The sequence below is a fragment of the Ochotona princeps genome, chromosome 6 (assembly GCF_030435755.1).
Source record: "Ochotona princeps isolate mOchPri1 chromosome 6, mOchPri1.hap1, whole genome shotgun sequence".
NCBI lineage: Eukaryota > Metazoa > Chordata > Mammalia > Lagomorpha > Ochotonidae > Ochotona > Ochotona princeps.
The window spans coordinates 15,866,576-15,888,408 of NC_080837.1; the positions used below are offsets into that span (position 1 = coordinate 15,866,576).

Below are 21,833 nucleotides of genomic sequence, written 5' to 3' on the forward strand. Positions count from 1 at the left end.
CACCCTGGGAGGCAGTGCTGATGGCTCAGGTCATTGGTGCCTAATTGTACTAGCAGTTCCCAGTTTGGGCCTGATCCACCTGTGGTCATTACAGGCATTTAGGGGAGTAGGCTAGCAGATGGGAACTCTGTCTCCATCTCTCTGTCCCTCAAATTCAAAACAATTTATTTAAAAATAGCATTAGGGGCTGGTGTCATGGTGTATCAGGTTGAGATGCCACCTATGATGCCAGCATCCTATATGAGTGCCTATTCGAGTCCCGGCTGCTCTACTTCCAATCCAATTCCCCGCTAATGTGCCTTGGAAGGCAACAAAAGATGGCCAAAGGACTTGGGCCCCTGCCACCCATGTGCAACACCCAAACAGAGTTCCAGGCTCTTGGCTTTGACCTGGTCCAGCCCTGGCTATTGGGGGAATGAACCAGCAAGTGAAAGATATTCTCTCTCTGTCTCCCTCTCTCCCTCTCTCCCTCCCTCTCCCTTCCTCCCTATCCCTCCCTTTCTATCCTCCACCTCTCTCCATAACTCTGCCTTTCAAAGAAATCATAAAATAAATCTTAAAGAATAAAAATTAAAATAACATGAAACATTTAAATAGGGTTATTGAAAATGTTAACAAATGCTTGGAGCCTGACTTTGGATTGGAGGAAGGTTTGCCTTGGGGAGAGATCTGTTTTTCGAAGCTCTGACCTGGGAAGACCGGGGCATTCCCCCACTTAGGAAATGACAGACAGTGAGCCTCAGGGGTCTGTCTCCTCCCTCCTGAGCTTCTTCTGCCAGGAGTGTGACCCGTCCACATGGCCAATTACCACAGAGCTGGAGCCTGGCAGAGGCCGCTAGCCTCTCAGGCCAGGAGTGCCAAAGGTCTTCTTTTTAAGGCAGAAAGTGAAGTTCTGGAAGGCAGGGAAAGCTCAAATACAGCACAATGAGAAACAGCTTTGGTTCACCCCAGGCAAGGGGTGTGCTTCAGACAGGGACCAATAAGCACCAAATCCTTGAGACGCTCAGAGAACCCAGGGGTCCCCAGGCTGGGCAAGGATGCTGGGAAGAAGGGAAGGCAGATGGTGGGATGAGGAAAACAACAACAGTGACCTCTGCAGCAGCTCCACCCCCATCCTAGGCACCATGTCATTCTTCTTAAAGCCCTAAGTCATTGGTGCTAAGTAGCTCCAGGTTGACCTTCTCCTAGGATGGAGATGTAAAGCCAGAGGCATGCAGGTTGCTGTCTGCTGGGGAGGCAGGTGCAATGGTGCCCTTGCTGGTCCCAGCCAACCCCCTGCTCAGGGCCTGTGGACCCTGGACCTCTAGCCCCACACTCTGCTCCAGATCCTAGTAGAAAAGTCTTGTCAGATGGAATTGCAATGAAATACAGGCCAGAGAGTAGGAGGGGGCTGACTCAGCAGTCCCACATGCAGGTTCTGATAGGGTATACTGGAGCCCGGGGAAGCACAGAACTTTCTAGTCATCAGGCTGTTCATTAGTGGGCAGACTTCTGTGGATTTGCTTGTTCATACTCTCAGTGATGAACTGGCAGACTTCTGCCCTGTGCTGGCATGAGCCTGGGCCATGAGGACACAGCGATGAGAAGGAAAAATAGCCTCCTCCTTTCAGTATCAAAGACAGTGAAACCAACCAAGCAATGACTATGGCCTCTGCCATGAGTGAAAGGGCTTGGTGAGTGTTAGGGAGCAGCTGATGGACAGAGAGTGGCCAGTGATGGCTTGCCAAAGTAGGAAGCAATCAAAGTGAGACCGGAGAGATGAGCTAGCCAGGGGAGAGGGAGGGGCGAAATGTTGGGGTGGGTTACAGAGGGAACAGCAGGTGCAAAGGACCAGTGATCAGAGAGGCATTCTCACTTGAGTATGTGCGTGCAGATGAGTGAGGTTGGGACAGACCAACAGGCTTGCTGCTGGTCGAAGCATCTCAGTAGAGGTTTGGCGTGGGTACAGCGAGGGCTGCAAATGCTATAAGTGGGGATTTATTCCCATTTGCTCCTGAATGCTCTGAGTCCAGCAAGAGCTGGGGTTTCTGGTGCCCCTGCAGGGAGCTCACTCCCTTTCTAACACTTTGCAGGAAGTCTCTTGCTGAGCCCTCCAGCAAATAGCTGTGTGAGAATTCCAGACTTTGTGATCTTGGGTCCTTTTTGTTGTTCTAGGGTCACAGTGCAAGCTAAGCACAGTTATCTCCCCTTGTCTGTGGGGATAAGTTCCCAGATCCCCCAATAGGTGCTGTGAACCCCTGAGTACCCTGCGTGTTGTTTCCTTTGCAGATGCATGATAAAGCTGAGTTTATGCTTCAAGCCCAGCAAAAGAAGTGCAGCAGTAACTAATCATAGAATAGCACAGTTGGGACCATGCATTGTAATACAAATCACGCGACTGTTGTCTCTGTTGCACCTGCCATACTTAGGACAGCGGCTCTGCTCACTGACTGTGCAAAGGAGTGACTCACAGGTGGTGTGGGCGGGTAACCCATCCTCACTCCCCAGACCATGCTGAGCAGGGTGGCTTCAGATTTCATTTTGCTGCTTAGAGAAGTGTGCAATTGAAGACATGTTATGTTCTTTCTGCAATTTTCTATGTGTTTCACTGACTGCAGGGCAGGTGAAACTGAAGGTAAGGGAGCAGCCATTAGAACAGCCAGGACTGCCACCAGGATGGACCAGCTGGGGCACAGCTGGTTAACCCCTTGCCTCTGCCCCAGGACCGCCTTGATGATGGGAAGGCAGTGTACACCATCCATGCTTCTGTCCACCATACTGACACCATGTCCTTCTGGGTCACTGTCACTTTGGGGAGGGCAAATCACAAGACAGAATCAAGGAACAAGTTTTTAAGTTAGAGCTTTAAAAAAAAAAAAGCTTGCCAAGCCTCATGTTTACTTTGCTCGTAGGTGGTGAGGATCAATTTCCCAAAGAAAAAAAATCAATCAGTTGGAATGCGTCTTTCTGGAAAAAGTCTAGCATCTGTTAGATGGGGGAAAAAAGATCCAGAGAGAGATTTCCTTGGGTCGTGTGCCGGGCGCTGCTGACTCAGGCCGTCTGCTCCGGCATCATTAACAAGTTGAAAGCTGTTGCTCCATGTAGGAATAACAGTTGTGCCGCTTCCAACGGCTCAGTTGGGAAAATCCTTTACAAAGCAAGGAAGGCTGGGGACCAGGAGCAGATCTGGGGCCTGCAGGGAGTGAAGGCAACCTACTGCCCTGCGGGGGCTTGTATCAGGCCCAGCAGGTGGGCAGGTGGGCAGGATTGCAGAATGTTCTAACAGATCAGCAATTTTGGTAGAGAAAGTTATTCACGGTCCAGCCCTTGGAGAGGCAGTTCAGGCTCCTGTTGGGACAGGTGACGGAGATGTATAGGAGATATCCAGGGGAGGAGGGACTGTCATCTGACCCTGGTATCTGATGACCTATGGCCCCTTGGGGCTCTAGGCTGGGTGGGGAGGTCCAGATCCTAGGCTGAAAGCCTTCTGGGCATTGTGCTTCGCTGGGTAGTCCTTGCTGAGGGAGTCAGGAGTTGTCAGCTTGTTGTAAATTTGGTTCTCAACTTCATCCCGATGCCTTAATGTGTATTTACCCATGGCCAGTCTGGCATGCCCACAGTAAGATTAGGGAAGGGGTAGATCTTTGGCAGATCCAGATACTTACATCTTAAATTTGTACCAGTGGAGCACCTGCTGTGTGCCAGTGCCACACTAGGGACTGGGACAGAGGACCAATGAGACATGTTCCTTGCCTTTGTGGAATTTATGGGACAACTCAGAGACTATGGAAACAGGGAGGGAACTTCACCTGGGCTGGAGCTGGGGGCTGGGGGTTGAATCAGGAGGAGTTTCCTGGAGGAAGTGGTGTCCACGTGAATGTCAAAGACAAGCTCAAGTAAGGGGGAGGGGAGCTGGAGGGCCAATCTGTGGATGGACAGTGCAAGAAATGTGCCTGATGGGGGAGATGAAAGATGCATGAGGGGAGCAGGAACTCAGGCTGGATGGAGGCCCTGTGTGGGGTGTGCCAAGGTGAGAGGCATTAGGGGAGGAAGGTGGTGGCTGCAATAGACTCCTCCAGAGTCCCCTGGCATGTGGCAGGTGCGCAGTGAATACTGAGTCACCATCAAGGTGAGCATCACTTCTTCAAGAAGATATAGGGAAGAATCGGCTATGCCCTGAACTGGCCGTGGGTGTGACGTCTCTGTGGTGCCATCTCGCACACGTGGCTGAGATGTCCTTGTCCCACCCTCATGCCTGCACCTAGCACAGTCTCTGGCACACAGCATTCCTTGGTGCTTCAGGAGTGAGTGATGACTTCTCAGGCTCAGGGAGTTTCATAGATGCACTTGTGAAAATAACAGCAAGGCCCTCAGTGCTGGGCTCTGTTCTAAGTGTGTGCAAGTTGCATTTTGCAGTGACCTCAGAGGTTGCTTTTCATTTTAGTTGAAAGGCAAAGACAAATGGAGAAAAATCTTCCTTCCATTGTTTCACTCCTCAAATGCCTCTGTGCCAGCCAGGCAGGGCTGGGGCAGATCCTTGTGGGTGGCAGGAGTCCAAGTATTTGAGCTCTCATCTGCTGCCTTCCAGGGTATCACTAGTAGCAAGCTTAATTAGAACACGGTAGCAGTGCTGGCTCTGTGGCACAGTGGGTTAAGCCATAGCCGGTAGCACCAGCATCCCATATGGGTGCTGGTTTGTGTCTTGATTGCTCTGCTTCTGATCCAGCTCCCAGCTAACATGCCTGGGGAAGCAATGGGCAATGAGCCAAGAGCATAGGTCCCTGCACCTACATGGGACACCTAAAAGAAGCTATTGGAGTCTAGTAATGGCCTAGCCCAGTTGCAGTCATTTGGGGAGTTACCAGCAGATGGAAGATCTCTTTGCCTCTCCTTTCTCTCTGTAACTCTTTCAAATAAGTAAGTCAACATAAAAAAAAATTATAGAGTAGCTGGCATTCAAAGCAATAATTTTGGGTGTCCCAAGCAATGACTTCACTGCTGCACTACACACCCATTCCCTAGTGCTCCTATTTTACAGGTGAAAAAAATTGAGGTCCAGAAAGGTGAAGTAACTTATTCAAAGTCACTCAGTTATGAACCCAAATAGCCTGGCTCCCAAGTACACCATTGGGTCTCATCATCCCAGGTGTGAGAGTTGAGTCAAGTCCTTATTCCTCTGTATGTGACTTTCTGAGAAGGGATTTTCAGAACCAGGAGTTAGGGGCGGGCAAAGGGGACCTCGGGGCTGGGGACTCTGGTCCCCTATTGGCAGAGCCCAGGGCCTGACAGGTGCATGGCAGACACCTGTCGCATGCTTGCATGCAGGGAGTGAGCAATCACTCAGCAAGCAGGCTAACCCCAGGAGCGGACAGACCCTGGGGGCAGGGCTCCACTCCCATCCCAGCTCACACTTGCCACCAGAAGCACCACCAAGAGCCTGCCTGGCAGCTGGGCCTGTGACTCCCTGTTCGTCCCTGAGCCAGGTGCCTAGGCTGTCACACACCAGCAGGCCGTGCTGGGCTGCTCCTCTTCCTTCTCCATACCTGTTGCCTGAACCGTGGGCATCCCCAGCCTCCCATCTCATCCTCGCTGTCTCAGCAAGTGAGGAATTCTCCACAGGTGTGTCTTAGGCCCTTCTGGCCTGGTCTGATCTGGAAATGGCTTCAAGAAGGCTCTGGGGCAATCAGTCCTGGGAAGAAGAATATTTATAATATAGTAAACAAAACAAAACAAAAAACCCACAAAATTGCAGCAGCTGAACCTGCTGTTCTAGGTGCTTCCCACATTAGGAAGCAGAGCAGGGACTTCAGCTTTTATTTTTTTTTTTTTAAGATTTGGGTTTTTTTATTATTATTATTATTATTATTATTGAAAAGGCAGATTTCCAGAGAGGAGAGACAAAAAGATATCCATCTGCTGATTCATTCCCTAAATGCCACAACAGCTGGAGCTGAGCTGATCCGAAGCCAGGAGCCTCCTCCAGGTCTCCCACACAGGTGCAGGGTCTCAAGGCTTTGGGCCTCCTTCTACTGCTTTCCCAGGCCACAAGCAGGGAGCTGAATGGGAAGTAGAGCAGCCAGGACACCAACTGGTACCCATATGGGATCCTGTCACTTGCAAGGGGAAGATTTTAGCCAACTGAGCCATCACATTGGGCATGGACTTCAGCTTTTAAATAATGTAATACTGCTGGAGAATAACCGCAGCCTAGGACATGGACACCACGCCCATTACAGATGAGTGACAGGCGAGGGCTGGCCCCTGCAGGCCCCTGGTGCCTGGGCCAGGACAGCTCCCATCCCTCCACCCTTACTGTCCTTGCAGCTTACTAGCCCTACAGGCCAAGGGTTGTTTTTGTAAAGAAATTGATGGCTCATGTCTTTGCAGCCATGTGGCAAGGGCAGTTGCAAGCCAACTCTGGCCATTCCCAGAGGAAGGGCCAACATTTTCTGCTCTTCCAGGTGGTGGAGGGACCTCAGGACTGATAAAGGATTGAGCAAGGCACATTTGATAAATGGTTTCAGAACTCCACATGGAGACTCCTCAAGCCCCCTACACATGCCAAGTGTTATATGACCTTGGTCATGGTCTTCTCTCTTGTGTTCAGGTGCCCTGGGCCCCCTGGCAGGGAGGTCATTGTCTTTCCAAGCTGTATCCAGTGATAACCTGAGCTGAGGGTGTTGTCCAGAATGCTAGTGGTGGGCTGATCAATGTGCCATGGAGTGCTGGGGGAAACTGGGTTCTGGGAGAGTTCTGGAAACTGAATTTGCTAGAGGTCTACAAAGCCACCATCCATTCCCACTCCCCACAAGCAGTCTTTTGTCCTTGCTGAGTGTCAGCTTAGTTGGTGAGGGAACATCACACGTGGTCTTTATTTATTCTGACCTTTTCAGGGAAGTAATTTTTATTGTTTCATTAACTAGTAAGACCATTTACAAAGCGCCAGGCAAAATATATGAGCATGAACACCTTGGGGACTTGTGGTGGTCCTGGGTGGCATGCTAATAGAATGGAGTGGACGTAAAGGTTTCCTTGCTTGGAGAAGGAGCAGCTCAGGTGGGCTGGAGTGGCCCAGGACATCCCAGCAGTGTGTCTTTAGAAAAGGCAGGGAGAGGGGGGCTCCAAGCCAAGAACCTGGCCCCAGTCTGCTTGTGCACAGCCCCCTCTGGCCCCAGGATCCATGCCCTGGCATTCCATCTGCCCCTCCAAATACACCTGTCCCAACACTGAGCTCTTGGGGTATGTTTGTGGAATGGAACCTGCTGCTTGGGTCCCTCATCTAGAAAGTCAGTGGTTGCTGCAGGGGAGAGCTCTGTGCTCCCAGGCTGCAGGGAACTTGTGGATTGTGGGGGCAACTGAGTCCCAGAGGATGGAGGCGACCCAGCTCTCTTCTGCCAGTGGATCAGTGGCAGCTCTGAAGTGAGGTCCGACTGGACTCAATCTCTCAAGCTGGTGGAGGGGAGCGTGAGGCTAGGAGTGGGTCTGTTGGCCTCATACATGTGGATTCAAACCACAGCATAAGCACTGGGTTGGTTAGGGGCTCAGCGAGAAGCAGACAGCACATTCAGGGGGATCAGTGAGGAAGAGTCCCATAGCACTGTGATTAGTCACAGACGTGTGAGAAGGGTTAAAAGAACACAGCAAAAGATGGCACTGCATTTAGGATGAATAGCTGAGAACCAGTGCTAGCCATAGGCTGGAAGGAGCCTCCAGGGCCTTCAGCTGGGGGAGGAGAAGATGGCCCTCTCAGCTCTTGCAGCTTTTTCTCATGGTCAGAGAAGCCTGTTAATGCCGTCTGTCCATGGACCCCAGCACAGGGACAGGGGCAGGCGCAAGGGCACTTGTGCATTCTCACTGCAGGAAAACTGGGTGGTGTGGTCTGATTATGCCCAACATGCAGGTGCATGGTGACTTTGTCACCTTAGCCAGTTCAGTTCCCCAAGTCTAAGTCAAGGTGGAAATGCAGTGTCTCACATGGGGCCTGGGGAGCAGGCGGCTGTGGCCTCTTGCTCCTGTGTGACACTCGCCAGCAGCTTGCTAGCATCTCCCCAAGTGAGAGAGCATTGATTGCCACGTTCTCCTTCTTCAAATCATCCTCATTCCTTGTCCCCAGTCCTTGGGAGGGAAAAAGACCTGAAATAAATGCTGAGTCAACACACGTGGCAGCTGCGGTGACATGTCCCCATTCATCAAACCCTGGTTCCCTCTGGTTACCCAAAGTACCATTGTAGAAAGGGAGATTGGTGCTGCGTAGAAGTTCCTGGGCATGTTCTATTTTAGCCTTTTTCCCCCAAGTCTGTCATCCTAGGAGATGAGTAAACCACAGCAGGACAGAGGGGGAGGAAGACCAAGAAACTGCCCCTCCAAAACAGGCACCCTGTACAGCAGCCCCCCCCCGCCCCCAGGAAATACCTGGGATCCTGGGCCTGTATGCAGCTACCCAACATTGCCCTTGTCACACACTATAGCAACCAGACACCCCTAGGATGTGCAGTGGGGGAGTTCACCAGGCCTCAGAGAGGAAACAGAGTTGGGGTGGGCAGGAGGCAGCTAGCAGTGGCTCTGCACTGAATGGGACAGACAGCCCATGAAGTGTAACCTCCATTTACAGGTCCTCCCCAGAGGGATGCTGGGGGCTTCCTGCCTGGAGGCTGGAGGCTGTGGTAGGAGAGATAAAGAATGGAAGTGCTGCTTCCCCTGGGGCATGCCAAATGGGGGGGGCCCTGAGGGAGGCTGAGGTAGCCTGTGTGAAGACCCCAAGGACTTGCTCAGAGGGTGGTAGCACACACATGGCAACAGGGCCTCAGTCAGACCCTGTAGTCTGTGTGTGGAGGGGTAGGGAAGCGGGAGTAATCATAGTAGCTCCTGCTCACTGAGCACTTAGCATGGGCCAGGTTCTGGTCTGAGTACTTTATGTACGTTGGATCATTTATTTCATCTCTGCAACACCTGTGAGGTTGGCATTACTCTTATCCCCATTTTACAGGCAAATAAATCAAGGCAGGGAAAGTTAAGCACTTTGCTATCAATGGGCAGATGTGGAATTTCAGCTTGGTTTATCACATCATCTACCACCCTGGTCCTCAGGCACCACTGACCCTAGCCTGTCCCCATGGACTACCTGTCAGATGTCTAGACCCTGACAGAGGGTGGGAGGGAGGGGGCGACATGTAGATGATCAAAGAGGCCTAAGTATTGTGGGGAGCCTGCCCTCAGATGGGTAAGACCCTCCTAATCCTACCCCATCCAGCCTGTGCACAGCCTGTGATACCGTGGGCTGTCAGCACCCTGGTGAACAGATAGGGGATGCAGGAGCAGCATGGAAAGGCAGGCAGCTCGCCCAAGGGCTAAGCTCCTCATAGCATCACTAGATGCAGAACCCTGAACACCTGACCACATGCCATCCTGCCTCTTAAGAAACTCCTTCCAGAAGCTGGGAGGTCTGCAGCAGGACCAAGGCAAGAAGGCAGGGTGGAGTTGGGGTACAGGGGGTGAAGTGGAAGAGCCAAGAGAGTTTAGTTCTGATTCCTCCATGTGGCCGGGAACCGGGGAGCAGCCAGCTGCCCCCAGTCACATGGTTGGTCACATCGGAGCTTGCCTCGGACACCCTGTGCAGGATGACAGATGGCTGCACAGCCGTGGGAAGGGGGACTTGACATCATGCCCCATGCTGAGTTCTGGGAGCCATGGGAGGAAGCCAGGGCAGCAGAACCCCAACCCAGCCTCTCCTGGGGTGTCACCAAGCACAGGGCCTGGGTCAGCAAGGACTTGGGGGACCAACCCACCTGTTCTAGGGGCTAGCCCATCAGTGCCCCTAATGTTCTGGGTTAGGAGTCCACTTGCCCCATCCCTGAGTGTCACTGGTATCACCTCCATTGCGCTTATGAGACCTTCCTCAGAGCAACCTCCTGCCCCTCCTCCCAGGCACACCAGGGCCTGCGTGCCAGCCATGGCAATGGGAACCCGGCCATCAACATTTCACGCTTCAAACAATGCTATCCAAACACACCCGCGGGGTATGGATTTGCCAAGAGTCTGACAAGCAAACAACACAGGCATCAGACCAGGAGGTTGGGGGTGGGATGTAAGGTCTGGAGGGGCTGTAAGCCCAGGGCTTGTGGGAGGACTATCCCCCACCAGGACAGCCTGCTGGCTCTGGGGCTGTGGGGTGTAGTGGAGGAGCCTGGTAGATGGAGGGCATCGTAGGGGAAGGACACAGCAACCTGGAGCTTGCTTAGAGCCTCGCATCCCTCCCAGCTGCCAGGGGTCAGGTGTCCAAGGTCGAGCAGAGAGAAGGTAGGCAGGACACAGGTGGTCTCTGTCCCCAGTGGCCCACCCATGCCCCTCTGCAGGCCTGAACCTCTGCTGGTCCCCGCCCCGCCCCGTGTGATGCTGAGTAAAAGTGGGCAGTTTCTCTGGCCTCTGGCTCCTCCTACCCCAGAGGTCAGGCAGAAAGCCAAGGCTGGGCTGTTTCATCTCCTCCCTGCCACCACCCGGGGGCCTCCACGAGTCACATCCCAGCTCCTTCTTCCCTGGCTGAGGGTCATTATCCCCAAGGTCACAGACCCTTGGACCTCAGTGTCATCACACATACCAGGAAAGTGCTGGACGTGCCATTCTCTGTGGCCTCTTGTAGTGGCCCTGCCGCTCACTGCAGCAGCATGATACCCTGCCTGTTCTCCCCTGTGGTAGAGACCCAAGGGATCGAGGTCTCGCTCTGTGCAGTGAGAGAGCAGTTGGAAGTGTCATTGAGCTAATCTGACAAGTTACAACACTAGCAATGGGCCAACTGTGGAGCACAGGGGGACCTCAGCAGTGGGAGGGACCAAGGGGGCAAGTGCGGCCAAGGCTGACAAGTGCTGGGAGAGCCTGAGGGTGCACGGGAGGTGTCCAGTGTATACTGGGGATGCTCACCTAGTCGAGCTTGTTTGGAAGCTCCAGTGGGGACTGTAGGACCCTGGGCATCAGGAATGACTGGCCTGGGGTCCTGCTAACAGCCAGGTGAGTGGCTCATTGTGGCTCTATGTGGAGCTGGTCCTTGCCTGGTTTCCCTGTGAGAGCTGGGGCTTGAATGGAGCAGGGCTCTGGGGCCACTCATGTCTTCAGACTCCTTCCCAAAGGGCATGACCACAGGGATGGGTGAGAAGGAGACAGACAGGTACTGACGCTCTGCAGTCATATCCCACCTGGGGTTGGCTGTAAACCCTTGACCTGTGGTTGTTCCCTGGGGTCTCCCTTGCCTGGGAATCTGGACAAAGCCTAGACCACAGCTTCAAGGTGACCTGAGTTTAGGAAAGGCCAGAGGACTACCCCCTCAGCCCTTCCAGTCATAACATGAACCTGGCAGTATAACCAACCTTGTTGGTGGGCATTTAGGCCATGGGTAAACATGTGGCATCCCTCTTCTCCCACCTCACCACTTCTCCCAGGTAGGGAGAGGATACATGCAGCTTTCAGCAAAAAGTTCTAGATCCTTTGGGGAAATTGACAGAGCTGATGGCAAAGGCTGAATTCCCTGAGTCTCCCCAAGGGCTGGGGGTGGCAGATGGGGAGGGGGAGCGGGGTTAGTGTCATCTTCCATCCATGGATTAGGTGATGGGGCAGATCTCTCAGGGGCCAAAGATGACCTTGAGAAAATGCAAATTCTGTCATGGGACCAGAGAGTTAATCTGCTGTCCTCAAACCTCCATCGACAGAGCCCTCTTGGCATGGCTGCTGGCAGGCTGCTGGCTGCACCATAGCCTCACGGCTCAGGGAGGCTGTAGCATTTGACTGCATGATAAGAAATTGTCAGGCACTTTCTAATTACAATTATCATCATCGTGGATGTCTCTCTTAATTACTTTCTTATAATTAGCTGTTGCCTTTTCCTTCGCATGTGTGAGCTTTGCAAATTTGCTGACATTTGAGAGCCCCAAAATAGGGACATTTGGGGAGGAGGCCAGGCAGGTGGGAGTTAGGGTGGGGGTGGAGTGAAAAGTCCCTTTTCTCCAACAAGCAGCCTGGTAGGTGTCCAGGTCTGTGCAGAGAAGTAGGGACAGCCAAAGATGAAAGTGACAGGTGCTGTCCTGGGTAGAGCAGGCAAGGGAACTGGGATGTGGAGTTAGGGATTGAGGTTGACCAGAAGTTCAGTATTGGAAGCTAATGCTCTTGAAAAACCACCAGTACCTGCTTGTCTTGGGCTGCAATTTAGGAAACGAGAACTGGGGTGAAAAATGTCCTGTTGTAACTCAGGAAGAATTAATTAAACATTGTAGGTTGTGGATAATGTTTGATTCATCTCGAGCCTTCCTGAGCTTTGGGAAGTGGCGGGGCGTGGGGCTGCGCTCTTTGGCTGGAGGCTTGCTCTAACTATTGGTTCTGGTATTTTCTTCTCTCTCCCCTCGCACCCCACAGCCCTGTGTACGGAGGAGTGTGTGCACGGCCGCTGTGTCTCCCCTGACACCTGCCACTGTGAACCTGGCTGGGGAGGGCCTGACTGCTCCAGTGGTGAGTCCGGGGTCATCAAGTTGCCCCCCTGGCTATGACTTGGAGTGGGGAGGGAGTGTACATGCTGCAATATTCTTGTGTTGTGAGCTGGAGTGACTCAGCATGGGCTGCCTGAACCAGTGTGGGCATCAGGAAGTTAGTACCCGGCCCTGCTGGTACTTGTTGGAGTAGAGAGGGGGTACCAAATGTTGCATGTAGAAGGAATTGCAGGCTGTCTGCACAGCTGTTTGGATGACAGACTTCTTAATGTGGTCTTTGAGGATCAACGTGAACTTGAGATGCTGGGTGGACCCAGGAGATCTCTGTGCTCTACCCTTGGCCCTTGACTTGGCTGGCCAAAAGGCTCAATGGGGCTGACTGGGAGACTTGTGAGCGCAGGGCTAGCTCAGTGTTCTCAAAGTAGAATGGAAGCCTACATCTCTGTGTTCAGACTTTTCGCGGATGTCCGGGGAGGCCTTCCCAGTGAGTATCAGTGAGGACGGGGCTGTTGCAAGCCGAGCTGAAGCAGCATGAGGCACTTGCTCTACTGTCTAGTGGGCCCCTGCATAGGCTGGGGACACTTGGCAGCAGCCTGGATTGTTCTCCAAGAGTCCAGCTGGGGACAAAATCCCCTGGCTCTGTCCCCCAAGTCCTCACAGAGGACTTCCCTGCTCTGACACACTCTGAAACCAGTGGTTGACCAATGCCATGGCCTTACTTCAAGTTCAGTGGTGAAAGGCCAGATTCCTTCCCATTTTAAACTGGGGTGGAGTGCCTTTTAGAGCAACTGGAGTGTTTCCCTAGCCTAAGTCCCATAGTTCCCACACACTGTGATGGACAAGGAATTTGGAGAGGGGAATGTTGGGTCCACCTGGGCCCCATAGGGTGCACTCTCTACTAAAGTGCAACAGTTAGTTGTGGTCCTTGGTTTTCCATGACCTTGCCTTATACCCATTGTCTACCCAGCAGGTAAAAACATAGTAGCCAAGTTCAGGCCATGTGCTTTTGTTCTGAGCCTGAACAATGACCTGGGCTTAGGGTATCCAGGAATCTCGCCCTGAGTGGGATCCTCCATTGGCCAGTGTAGCCCCCTCCTTCTGCATGCTGTACTATTTAGAGGGGGGCTATGGCCAGAGAACAAAAAAAATCAGCAGGTGAGTTAAAGGAATGTACTTGACCCGTTGTTCTGTGAACTGAACTGTGGGAAGCATGCTGGATTTTTTTCTTAAGAGCCTTTTCCACCTGTCTGTGTTCTTCTTTGTGTAACTTTGCTTGCCATGAGTCTTGGGTATAAAAGTCTCTAACCTGGCTTGGGTGAACCCTGCTGAAGTGTGTCTACATGCTGCTGCTGGGGCTCAGACTGAGGGCAGCCCATCAAGGATTGAATCCTAGGAGCCCTGAATACATAGAGATTGCTGGTCAATGCCAGCATGTTTAGTGCCCACTGGATGCCCGGAGCTGTGCCAGGGGGCACAGATACAATCCGTGTCTTCTCAGGGCTTACAGCATAGAGGATGAAATGGGATGAGAGTGGTTCTTAGTGAATGGGCCAAGGAAGGTTGCCCTCAGAGTGAGTTTGCTCAACACATAGAAAAATGGCCTTGGGACGTCACAGGGCAGCATTGGGCTTCCTAACTCAGCCTTCCCAGTCGGTCACCACATTGGTGCTAAGCAACCCACAATCTCTGTCCTCTCCATAAATCTCCCTCCCCACAAACCTGAGCTAATCCCCCTCCTTCCTGGGACTGCTCAAAGGCATGCATTACTGTGCCCAGAGGAACTCCCAAAGGTAGGTCCCAGCCCCATGCTGCAGGGCAGTGGCATGGAGCGGAGGGAGTCCCTGGCTTCTTGGCTTTGACCACCGTCCCAAACTGTGGCTGTTGAGATGCCTGGTGGGAGGTTCCTGTCCTCTGTTGTGATTCTTCCATGAGGGGGAGCTCACCCCCTCCCATGCAGACATATTGTGCCCATTGGAAGATTCCCGCCAGTGGAAATCTAGTGTATGCTGGCTGGACAGGCTGGTGTATTGTATGCCCATTTTAGCTATGATTGGGATTTCTCCCAAGAAACTCCCTGGACAAAGTGTGTGCCAAGAGCAGTTGATAACAGCCAATGCAGCCCTCCAGATAGTAGAAGACAGTGGTCACCTCATTTCCCAGGTTTTTCTTTTTCTTAATCCATGTCCCTTTTGTTCTCCAGCAACATCACTTTGCCCATTGAGTTTCTTATCATTAGATTTGGCCTCTATTCCTCTTAAACTAGCCTTCCTGGGTCTGACCACATAGCTTCAGTCTTGGTCAGCTGTTGCAAACCTTGTTCAGCTCACTTTGGGTCATACACTCATCTTTAGCATAACTAGCTGTCTTGTAGAAGTTATTCCTGTGGGTGAGTCAGTGGAGTGTAGCAACCCCCTTCCTCTGGTTCTTCACTCTTGTGGACTCACCATCTTCCAGGTGAGACCCTGGGGCTTAGCAATATTAGCATTGGCAAGTTCTCGGAGTTTAGAGAGTAGATGATGACTGTATTACATGAGAAGCATCATCCAGTAGGCTCTGTGCAGCATTTAGAAATATTCTTAAGGGTTTTTTTAAGAGGCATGCACATGCATGCGTATACACACACACACACAACACACACACACACACACACACACACCCCTCCCATCCATTGGTTCACTTCCCAGATGGGTGTACCACCTAAGTCTGGGTCAGACTGAAGCCAGGAGCTTATAGACTCCTTCTGGGCCTCCCACATGGGTAGCAGGGGCCTAAGCATTTGAATCATCTTGTGCCTTTCCAGGCACATTAGCACGGATCTGGATTGCAAATGGGAGCAATTGGGACTTGACACTCTGACATAAGAAGCCAGCGTTGTAGTCAGTAGCTTCACCTACCATGCCATAGCACCGACCTCTGCAATGATTATGATGTGACATTGGACCATCTCATTGAGTGACCAAAAGGCAGTACACTCTCACATAAGGCCTGTGCAGACTCTGCTTTTAAAGGAAGATTGGCACCCAGCTTGAGAAATACTCCTTGGACGTTTCTGAGGTTGGCAGGTGACTGGCTCAGGGCCCGTGGCTCTCTTCGCATGTGTCTTGGCCCATGGGTCTCCATATTTTCCTGAGAACAAATTCCTGGAAGTGGCAGGCAGGGTTGGGGAAATCTATCATCCTGCTGCGGCTCCTGCCCTGGCCCCTACAGGATTTATGATGTCGGTGGTCAGGGAGGGGATAAATCCAGAACTGCAGAGGGGGCGACTTTAGGTTCTCTTACAGACATATAGCCCCGCAACCTCATTCCTTTAAGGCCTCGAGTAATTTCTTTCTGCCCCCATAAAGGGAATGGGGCGATGGCACCCTGCCCAATGGGCAGAGACATCAGCTCTAGTGGCCAATCCTGGGCTGTTATGGGGAAATATGGGGAAATGGAGTGACGGCAAGTATGGTCATAAACCTCCATCCCTTAGAATAATGAAGAGTAAAAGGATGAAATGTCAGTTTATACTGAATAAAGATGACAGTGTGACTCTTATTAAATTGCACTAATCTCACAAGTGGAGATAAAAAGAAAAAAAAGTTTTCCAATATTGAATATCTAGCTTTTTAAGGTAATTAGGAATATTAAAACGCTGACAATGATTGAGATAGAAACATTATTCATAACTTTTATTTCCGTACTGGGCCAGGAGCCAGCGTCTTTCGTTTATGAGGTTTCGGCTATAAGGAGAAGGACGTGGGCCAATCCCTAAATTAAATATGCCCTGTTAACTTTTATAAACGGTACCCAGGAATTAATGTGCAAATTGAAGGTTTCCTTGTGGTGTTTAATTGTTGTGTTCCCTGGGTTTTGCTTTGCGACTCCTCAGCCCCGTGGTGCCATGTAGTTGAGTACATGGGTGTAGAATGGTTGTGTGTTTGGTCTCAAGTGATCCACAGAATGACTGGGAGGATAGAGGTGAGAGCAAAGGCTACCCTGCCATTTCCCCAACATTCTGAGATTCCACCCAGTGTTGCCTGCTGCCAAAGCACCTGTAGCAGCATACAGCATCTTTCTGGCAAAATCCATCCTCCGCTCCAGCTCCAGATCCTGACGGGGCAGGAGGCAGGACCACAGGCCACGCCTGAGTAACCAAGGCAGCGGGTACAGAGAGGAGCCATCCCCAGCTGGCGCATCTGCTAAGTCTGCCGTGTCCTTATCTTGAACAGTGTGTGGGGCTCTTTGCAGACTTGGCTTTAAGTTGCTATGACTAAAGATAAAATATCGAGCAACTCTGACACACACACACACACACACACACGCGCGCGCACGCAGCCTAAAGCAGCCTAGCACACTCTAGAAGCCATAGTTTGTGTTTGCTAGAGATCCTTCTTGGATTTGATGGTGGGAAAATACCTATCCCATGAAATGCCCAGGGGCAACTGTTTTCAAGTGCATAGATCAGGGGGGTAGTGCATCCAAGGTATGTACAGTCATTGTGTGCAGCACTGCCTGTCCTCAGAGCTTTTTCCTCTTCCCTAAATGAAGACCCATACCCACTCAACGTGACCTCTTCATTGGCCTCTCCTACCCTTGTCTCTATGAACTTGATCACTCTGGGTCGCTCAGGGTTCACCCATGGTGTACCACATGTCAGAATTCTCTTCCTTTTGAAGGCTGGGTAGTATTCCACTCTTGGAATACATATTCCGATGGCTATTGTGCTTATCCATTTGTCTGTATATGCATATTCAGGACATCAGGATTGTGTCCACTTTTTGACTGTTGGGAATAATGCTACTACAAATATAATTATACAAAACACTGCTTTCATGTCTTTCATGCTTCTACCTAGAAATGGAATGACTGGATCGTATGAGAATTCCATGTTGAAATGAGTAGGGAGTCACCATGTGATTTTCCACAGAGCTTGTAACCTTTTGCATTCCTACTAGTATTGCATGAGTATTTTTCTTTCTGTCCTCTTTAACACTTGTTATTTTCTGCTTTTTTTTTTTTTTCGGTCAATGTTGGCTCTCCTAGGGGGTGTGAACTTATATCTCATTGTGGTTTTGACCTGGAATCCCCTAGCAATTATTGATGTTGAGCATCTTCACAGACCTCTTGGCCATTTGTATGTCTTCTTTGGACAAATGCCTATTGAAGCCCTTTGGTTTTTTTTAAAACCAGATTGCTTAATTTTTGTGGTGATACAGGAGTTCTTTATGTATTCTGGATACTAATCCTTTGTTGTATGATTCACAGATGTTTTCCTCCCATTCTGTGGGTTCCTCTTTTACTCTGTGGATAGCATCCTTTGACGTATAAATATTCATTTTAATGAATGCCAATTTATTACTTTGTCATTTGATGGCTGGATTTTTGGAGTCATAGCCAAGAAATCATTACAAAATTTGAAGTCATGAAGCTTTTCTGCTATGGTTTCCTTTGAGAGTTCTAGAGTTGTAGCTTATGGATTTTGGATCCATTTTGTACTAGTTTTCATGTAAGTTGAGGCAAGGGTCCAACTTGGTATGTTTGTGGGTGAATTTCCAGTTTTTACAGCACTGTTGAAAAAAGATTCTACAGTTTCTTATAGTTTAATTTTTTTTCTATCACGTAAGAATGATTAGTGATCTGATCACTTAAGCAATATTGCTTATATTAGGTTAAATACAGAATTTTTAAAAAGAGATTGATTTCTCTATTTGAAAGGTAGAGTTACAGAAAGAGTGAGGAATACTACAATGAGATCTGCTGGCTCATTCCTCAAATGGCTGCAACAGTCAGGGCTAGGCCACACCAAAGCCAGGAACTAGGAGCTTCTTCAGGGTCTCATGTGAGTGCAAGAGCCCAGGTTCTTGAGCCATCCTCCATTGCTTTCCCAGGCACAATAATAGGAAGCTGGATAAGAAGTAGAACAGTTAAGACTTGAATTAGCGTCCATGTGAGCTGCCGATATCACAGATGGTGGCTTTACTTGCTATGCCACAGTACCGGCCCCTAGTACAGACTTTTTATGGAATGACTGCTTACAGAATTGGATTTGCTGGAAAACACATAGGTGATCTTCTGAGCTTAGAGAGGGCCTTTGGGGCTAGAATCCCACCTGCCCAAAGCTGTGGAGAGGCGAGAGACCTTAACCAGCACCAGGCCTCCTGCAGACAGTGAGGGCTGGCAAGGAGGAGGACCCAGGGCTAAAAACCCTCCCTTCATCTGTGCTCTGTTGTCATCCAGCATGCTAGCCCGTCCCAGTCTCCCTCTGCCTGGGCCTGGACTCCTGCCACAAGATGAGCATATGGGTCCAGCGCCCACCAGCCTGACTAGGGTGTTCCCAGGGTCTCCGCCTCCTTTTACACGCTCAGGACTGACTGCCAGAACCATGAGTCATGTGCTCCCCATATCGCCGTGGCTTTGGCATTGTGTTTTCAGGCTGTTCTCTTCCCACGTTCTTTATCCTTTATGACGGAATGTTGGTAAGTGTGGTCTGGATCCCAGAACCTCATTCCTGATCACTGTGATCTCACCGTGTAACTGGAAATGATTGAGTCAAGAACTGGGAGGGGCCTCAGTGATGCACCTGCTCCTTCCATTGTACAAGTGGGCATACAGATGTCCAGTGAGGAGAGCCCCTGGGTAGGGGTGGGAAGCCTGGTGACCATCCAACTCCTGTCCCCACCTCTACACACAGCCCTGGCCTCACCCCCATGAGTCTTTCTGCATTTCTGAACCTGTGGGACTGTGTATGTGAATGAATCACTCCTCTGCTTTCCCCAAGTGGGGGCTCCTGGCAAGCCCTGGGTTGCCCAGGCCTAGGCTGGCACTCGGTCAGGAAGAAAGCAGGGCTCTCCCGTGGGCTGTCCTCCGTGACACCCCCAGCCACTATCAAGGTTAAGGCAACTTCCAGTGAATCACACAGAGCAATGATGCTCACTGCTCCTTGCCTGGCACCTTCTGCTGCATCTGCTATACCTGTGGTTCTCTCCAGGCCACGGCTGCATGTCAATCCTGCATGCCAAACACAGCCACCATGACAGAGACAGAAGGGAGCTACAGCTGCCAGAGCAGCAAATGCTCCATCAGGGTCTGTGCACGGAACAAGCTGCTGTTTGCCCCAGAATTCTAATGCTGAGCTGAAAACAGCCCCTGGCACTGAGCACAATGGGGAGGAAGAGGAGGTCAAGAGAGAGAAAGAGACAGAGAGAGATTGCTGGTGCTCCTGGGAGAAGGCAAGGCTCAGGAAGACTGTCCTAGGCCAGGGGGTGTGGCAGACGGGGCCACGTGTGTGCTGTGAGCCCCTCTTTAGGAGAGGATGAGGCTTGAAGGGTAACACTATGGCCTGAGGTCCCATGGTAAGAAAAGCAAGAAGTCACCCACTCAAGAGTCCAGGAGGAGGAGAGCCTAGTCTTGCCCAGCTGTGAGTCCAGGGGAAGGCCAGCCACTAAGTGGCTCCACAGCCTCTCCACCCCTTGCCAGGCCTCCCTCTTGGTGCCGACACCCACCCCCTCAATTTCATGCTGCTCTAAAAGTCAAGAGACTTTTTTACCCCTCCCTTCCAGAGTCAACTGGGGAAATGCAAAGAGGCTGGGCTGCCCTCGGGGACCCAGGCCATTCTCTAGGACCATGGGTGGAGATGAGGATAGCATCTGGGGCAGGGACAGCCTTCGGAAACCCCACTACCCAGGGATGAGGACAGCTGGTCCTGGCCACCCACTTCCACCGTGGCAAGAGTCACGTTCTCTGGGCACTGCCAACTGGGACAGGGAGGCACTTCTGAAAGTTCACCTACCCCAGGGCCCATCCCTGTACCACACCTTCCTCAGCTCCCAGGGGAAGCCGGGCCATGGGCCACGTGGGGTCACCGGCCTCCCCAGCCAGAGAGAGACCTTCTGGGGCTTCTCAGACCAGGGAACATGTCAGGGCGTGATATTTAAGCAAGGGACAGGGTAAAGCTTTTCCTGCAAGTTGTTTTGAACCCGAGAAAGCTGGAAATTGGACTGCCTGGGATGAGTGAGTGAGCTGTGTACCCTCGAGGATGTCACAGTCTGGGAGGGAGTTCAGTTCTCCCTACTCAGCCTGGCCATCTGCTCCCAGAGAACCATGTTCATAAACAGCACGCAGGGCATGCCAAGATGTGGCCAGAGGGAGGAAGATAGAGGCCTTCGCCTAGAAAGTGACAAAAGCAGAAGAATGTGGTGGGAGCCAGGTTGGTGACATCGTGCAAGGCTGGCAGCCAGGGCCGACTCCCTTCCCTGGCCCCATGCAGGCATGGAAAGGGCACTGTGCACCTCCACCATGCTTACGCATGCTCACAGAATGCCTGTGGGCCCGGTCGCCTGGGAGATGCTGCTCCCCTGGGGCAGGGCATCACATTCTGCTCCCACCTGCACCCACCTGCTGGAGTACTGGCCTGGTTCTCTGCTTGGAGAACTAAGGTTGCAGAGTACAACCTATCCGTGTTCCTGGAGGGGGGGACTGGTGGCTCCAGGCAGCCCTAGACCCAAGGGTCAGGCGACCCCCAGCCCTGGCAGTGGCAGGGGTAGGAGGATTTCTCATCATTTGTGGGGTTTTTCTGCCACTGTGGAGGGGAAGCCTCTCTTTGGCCATGTCCCCTCCATGGTGCAGGGCTGTGGAGGAGCTGGCATCTGAGGTCCTACTGTCCAGCTGTGATGCATTGTTATTATTCCCATCTCTCAAATGGGTAAACGGAGGCTCCAGGAGCCTCAGGTTTCAGGACTTGGAGCTGGCAAAGGGCAGAGCTAGGATCTAAACCTGGACAATCTGTTTTGAAGATTGCAGAGCTGGCCTGCCTTCCTGCTAACCTGGGAGCAGGGAGGGTGCTAGAAAACACTTCACGGCAGGGCCCTGTCAATTCCCTGTCTCCACTGCCAGCCAGAAAGTGCCTGAGGCTTTTGGCCTGGTCTTCAGGGTCACTCTGGATGTGACCGCTGCCTGGGTTTTAGCTTCATCTCCTGTCCCTCCCACCCCCACGGCTGCCTCCTCCCCCAAGCCTCCTCTATCCACCCACCCACTGCCCTTTTGCTCAAGTGCCGCCTCTGCCGTGAAGCTCTCCTGTGGTCTTCATCACCCTGGGTGATTATTGTTTGACTATTCCTCAACCCCATCCCTCGGAGACTTTTCTGCCTAATTATCTCATCACAGGGCCCCACCTGCTGCCTGGCACATAGTGGACAAAGTGGACCCAGTGGATCTGCTTTCCCATTTGATACCAATTTGTTCATTATTATTTGAAAGGCAGAGAGAGATCCCAATTCACTGAGCTGTTGACCTGACCAGGTTAAGGCGAGGCCAAAACTAGCAGCCTAGAACTCAGTCTAGGTCTTCTATGTAGGAGGCAGGGACCCAAGTCCTTGAGCCATCACCTGCTGCTTCCTAGGGCGTGCA

At 51.7% G+C, this 21,833-nt stretch overlaps 1 protein-coding gene across 10 annotated transcripts in view; it reads left to right on the forward strand.

Moving 5' to 3' along the window:
* The window catches only part of MEGF11 (multiple EGF like domains 11), a 197,641-nt gene that overhangs the window by 25,223 nt on the left and 150,585 nt on the right, over positions 1-21,833 (forward strand). For all 10 annotated transcript variants that reach the window (XM_036495480.2, XM_004577961.4, XM_058665651.1 and 7 more), the window contains exon 4: positions 12,376-12,468. In XM_036495480.2, the coding sequence (XP_036351373.2) occupies positions 12,376-12,468 (93 nt within the window). The remainder of the gene's footprint in view (positions 1-12,375; positions 12,469-21,833) is intronic.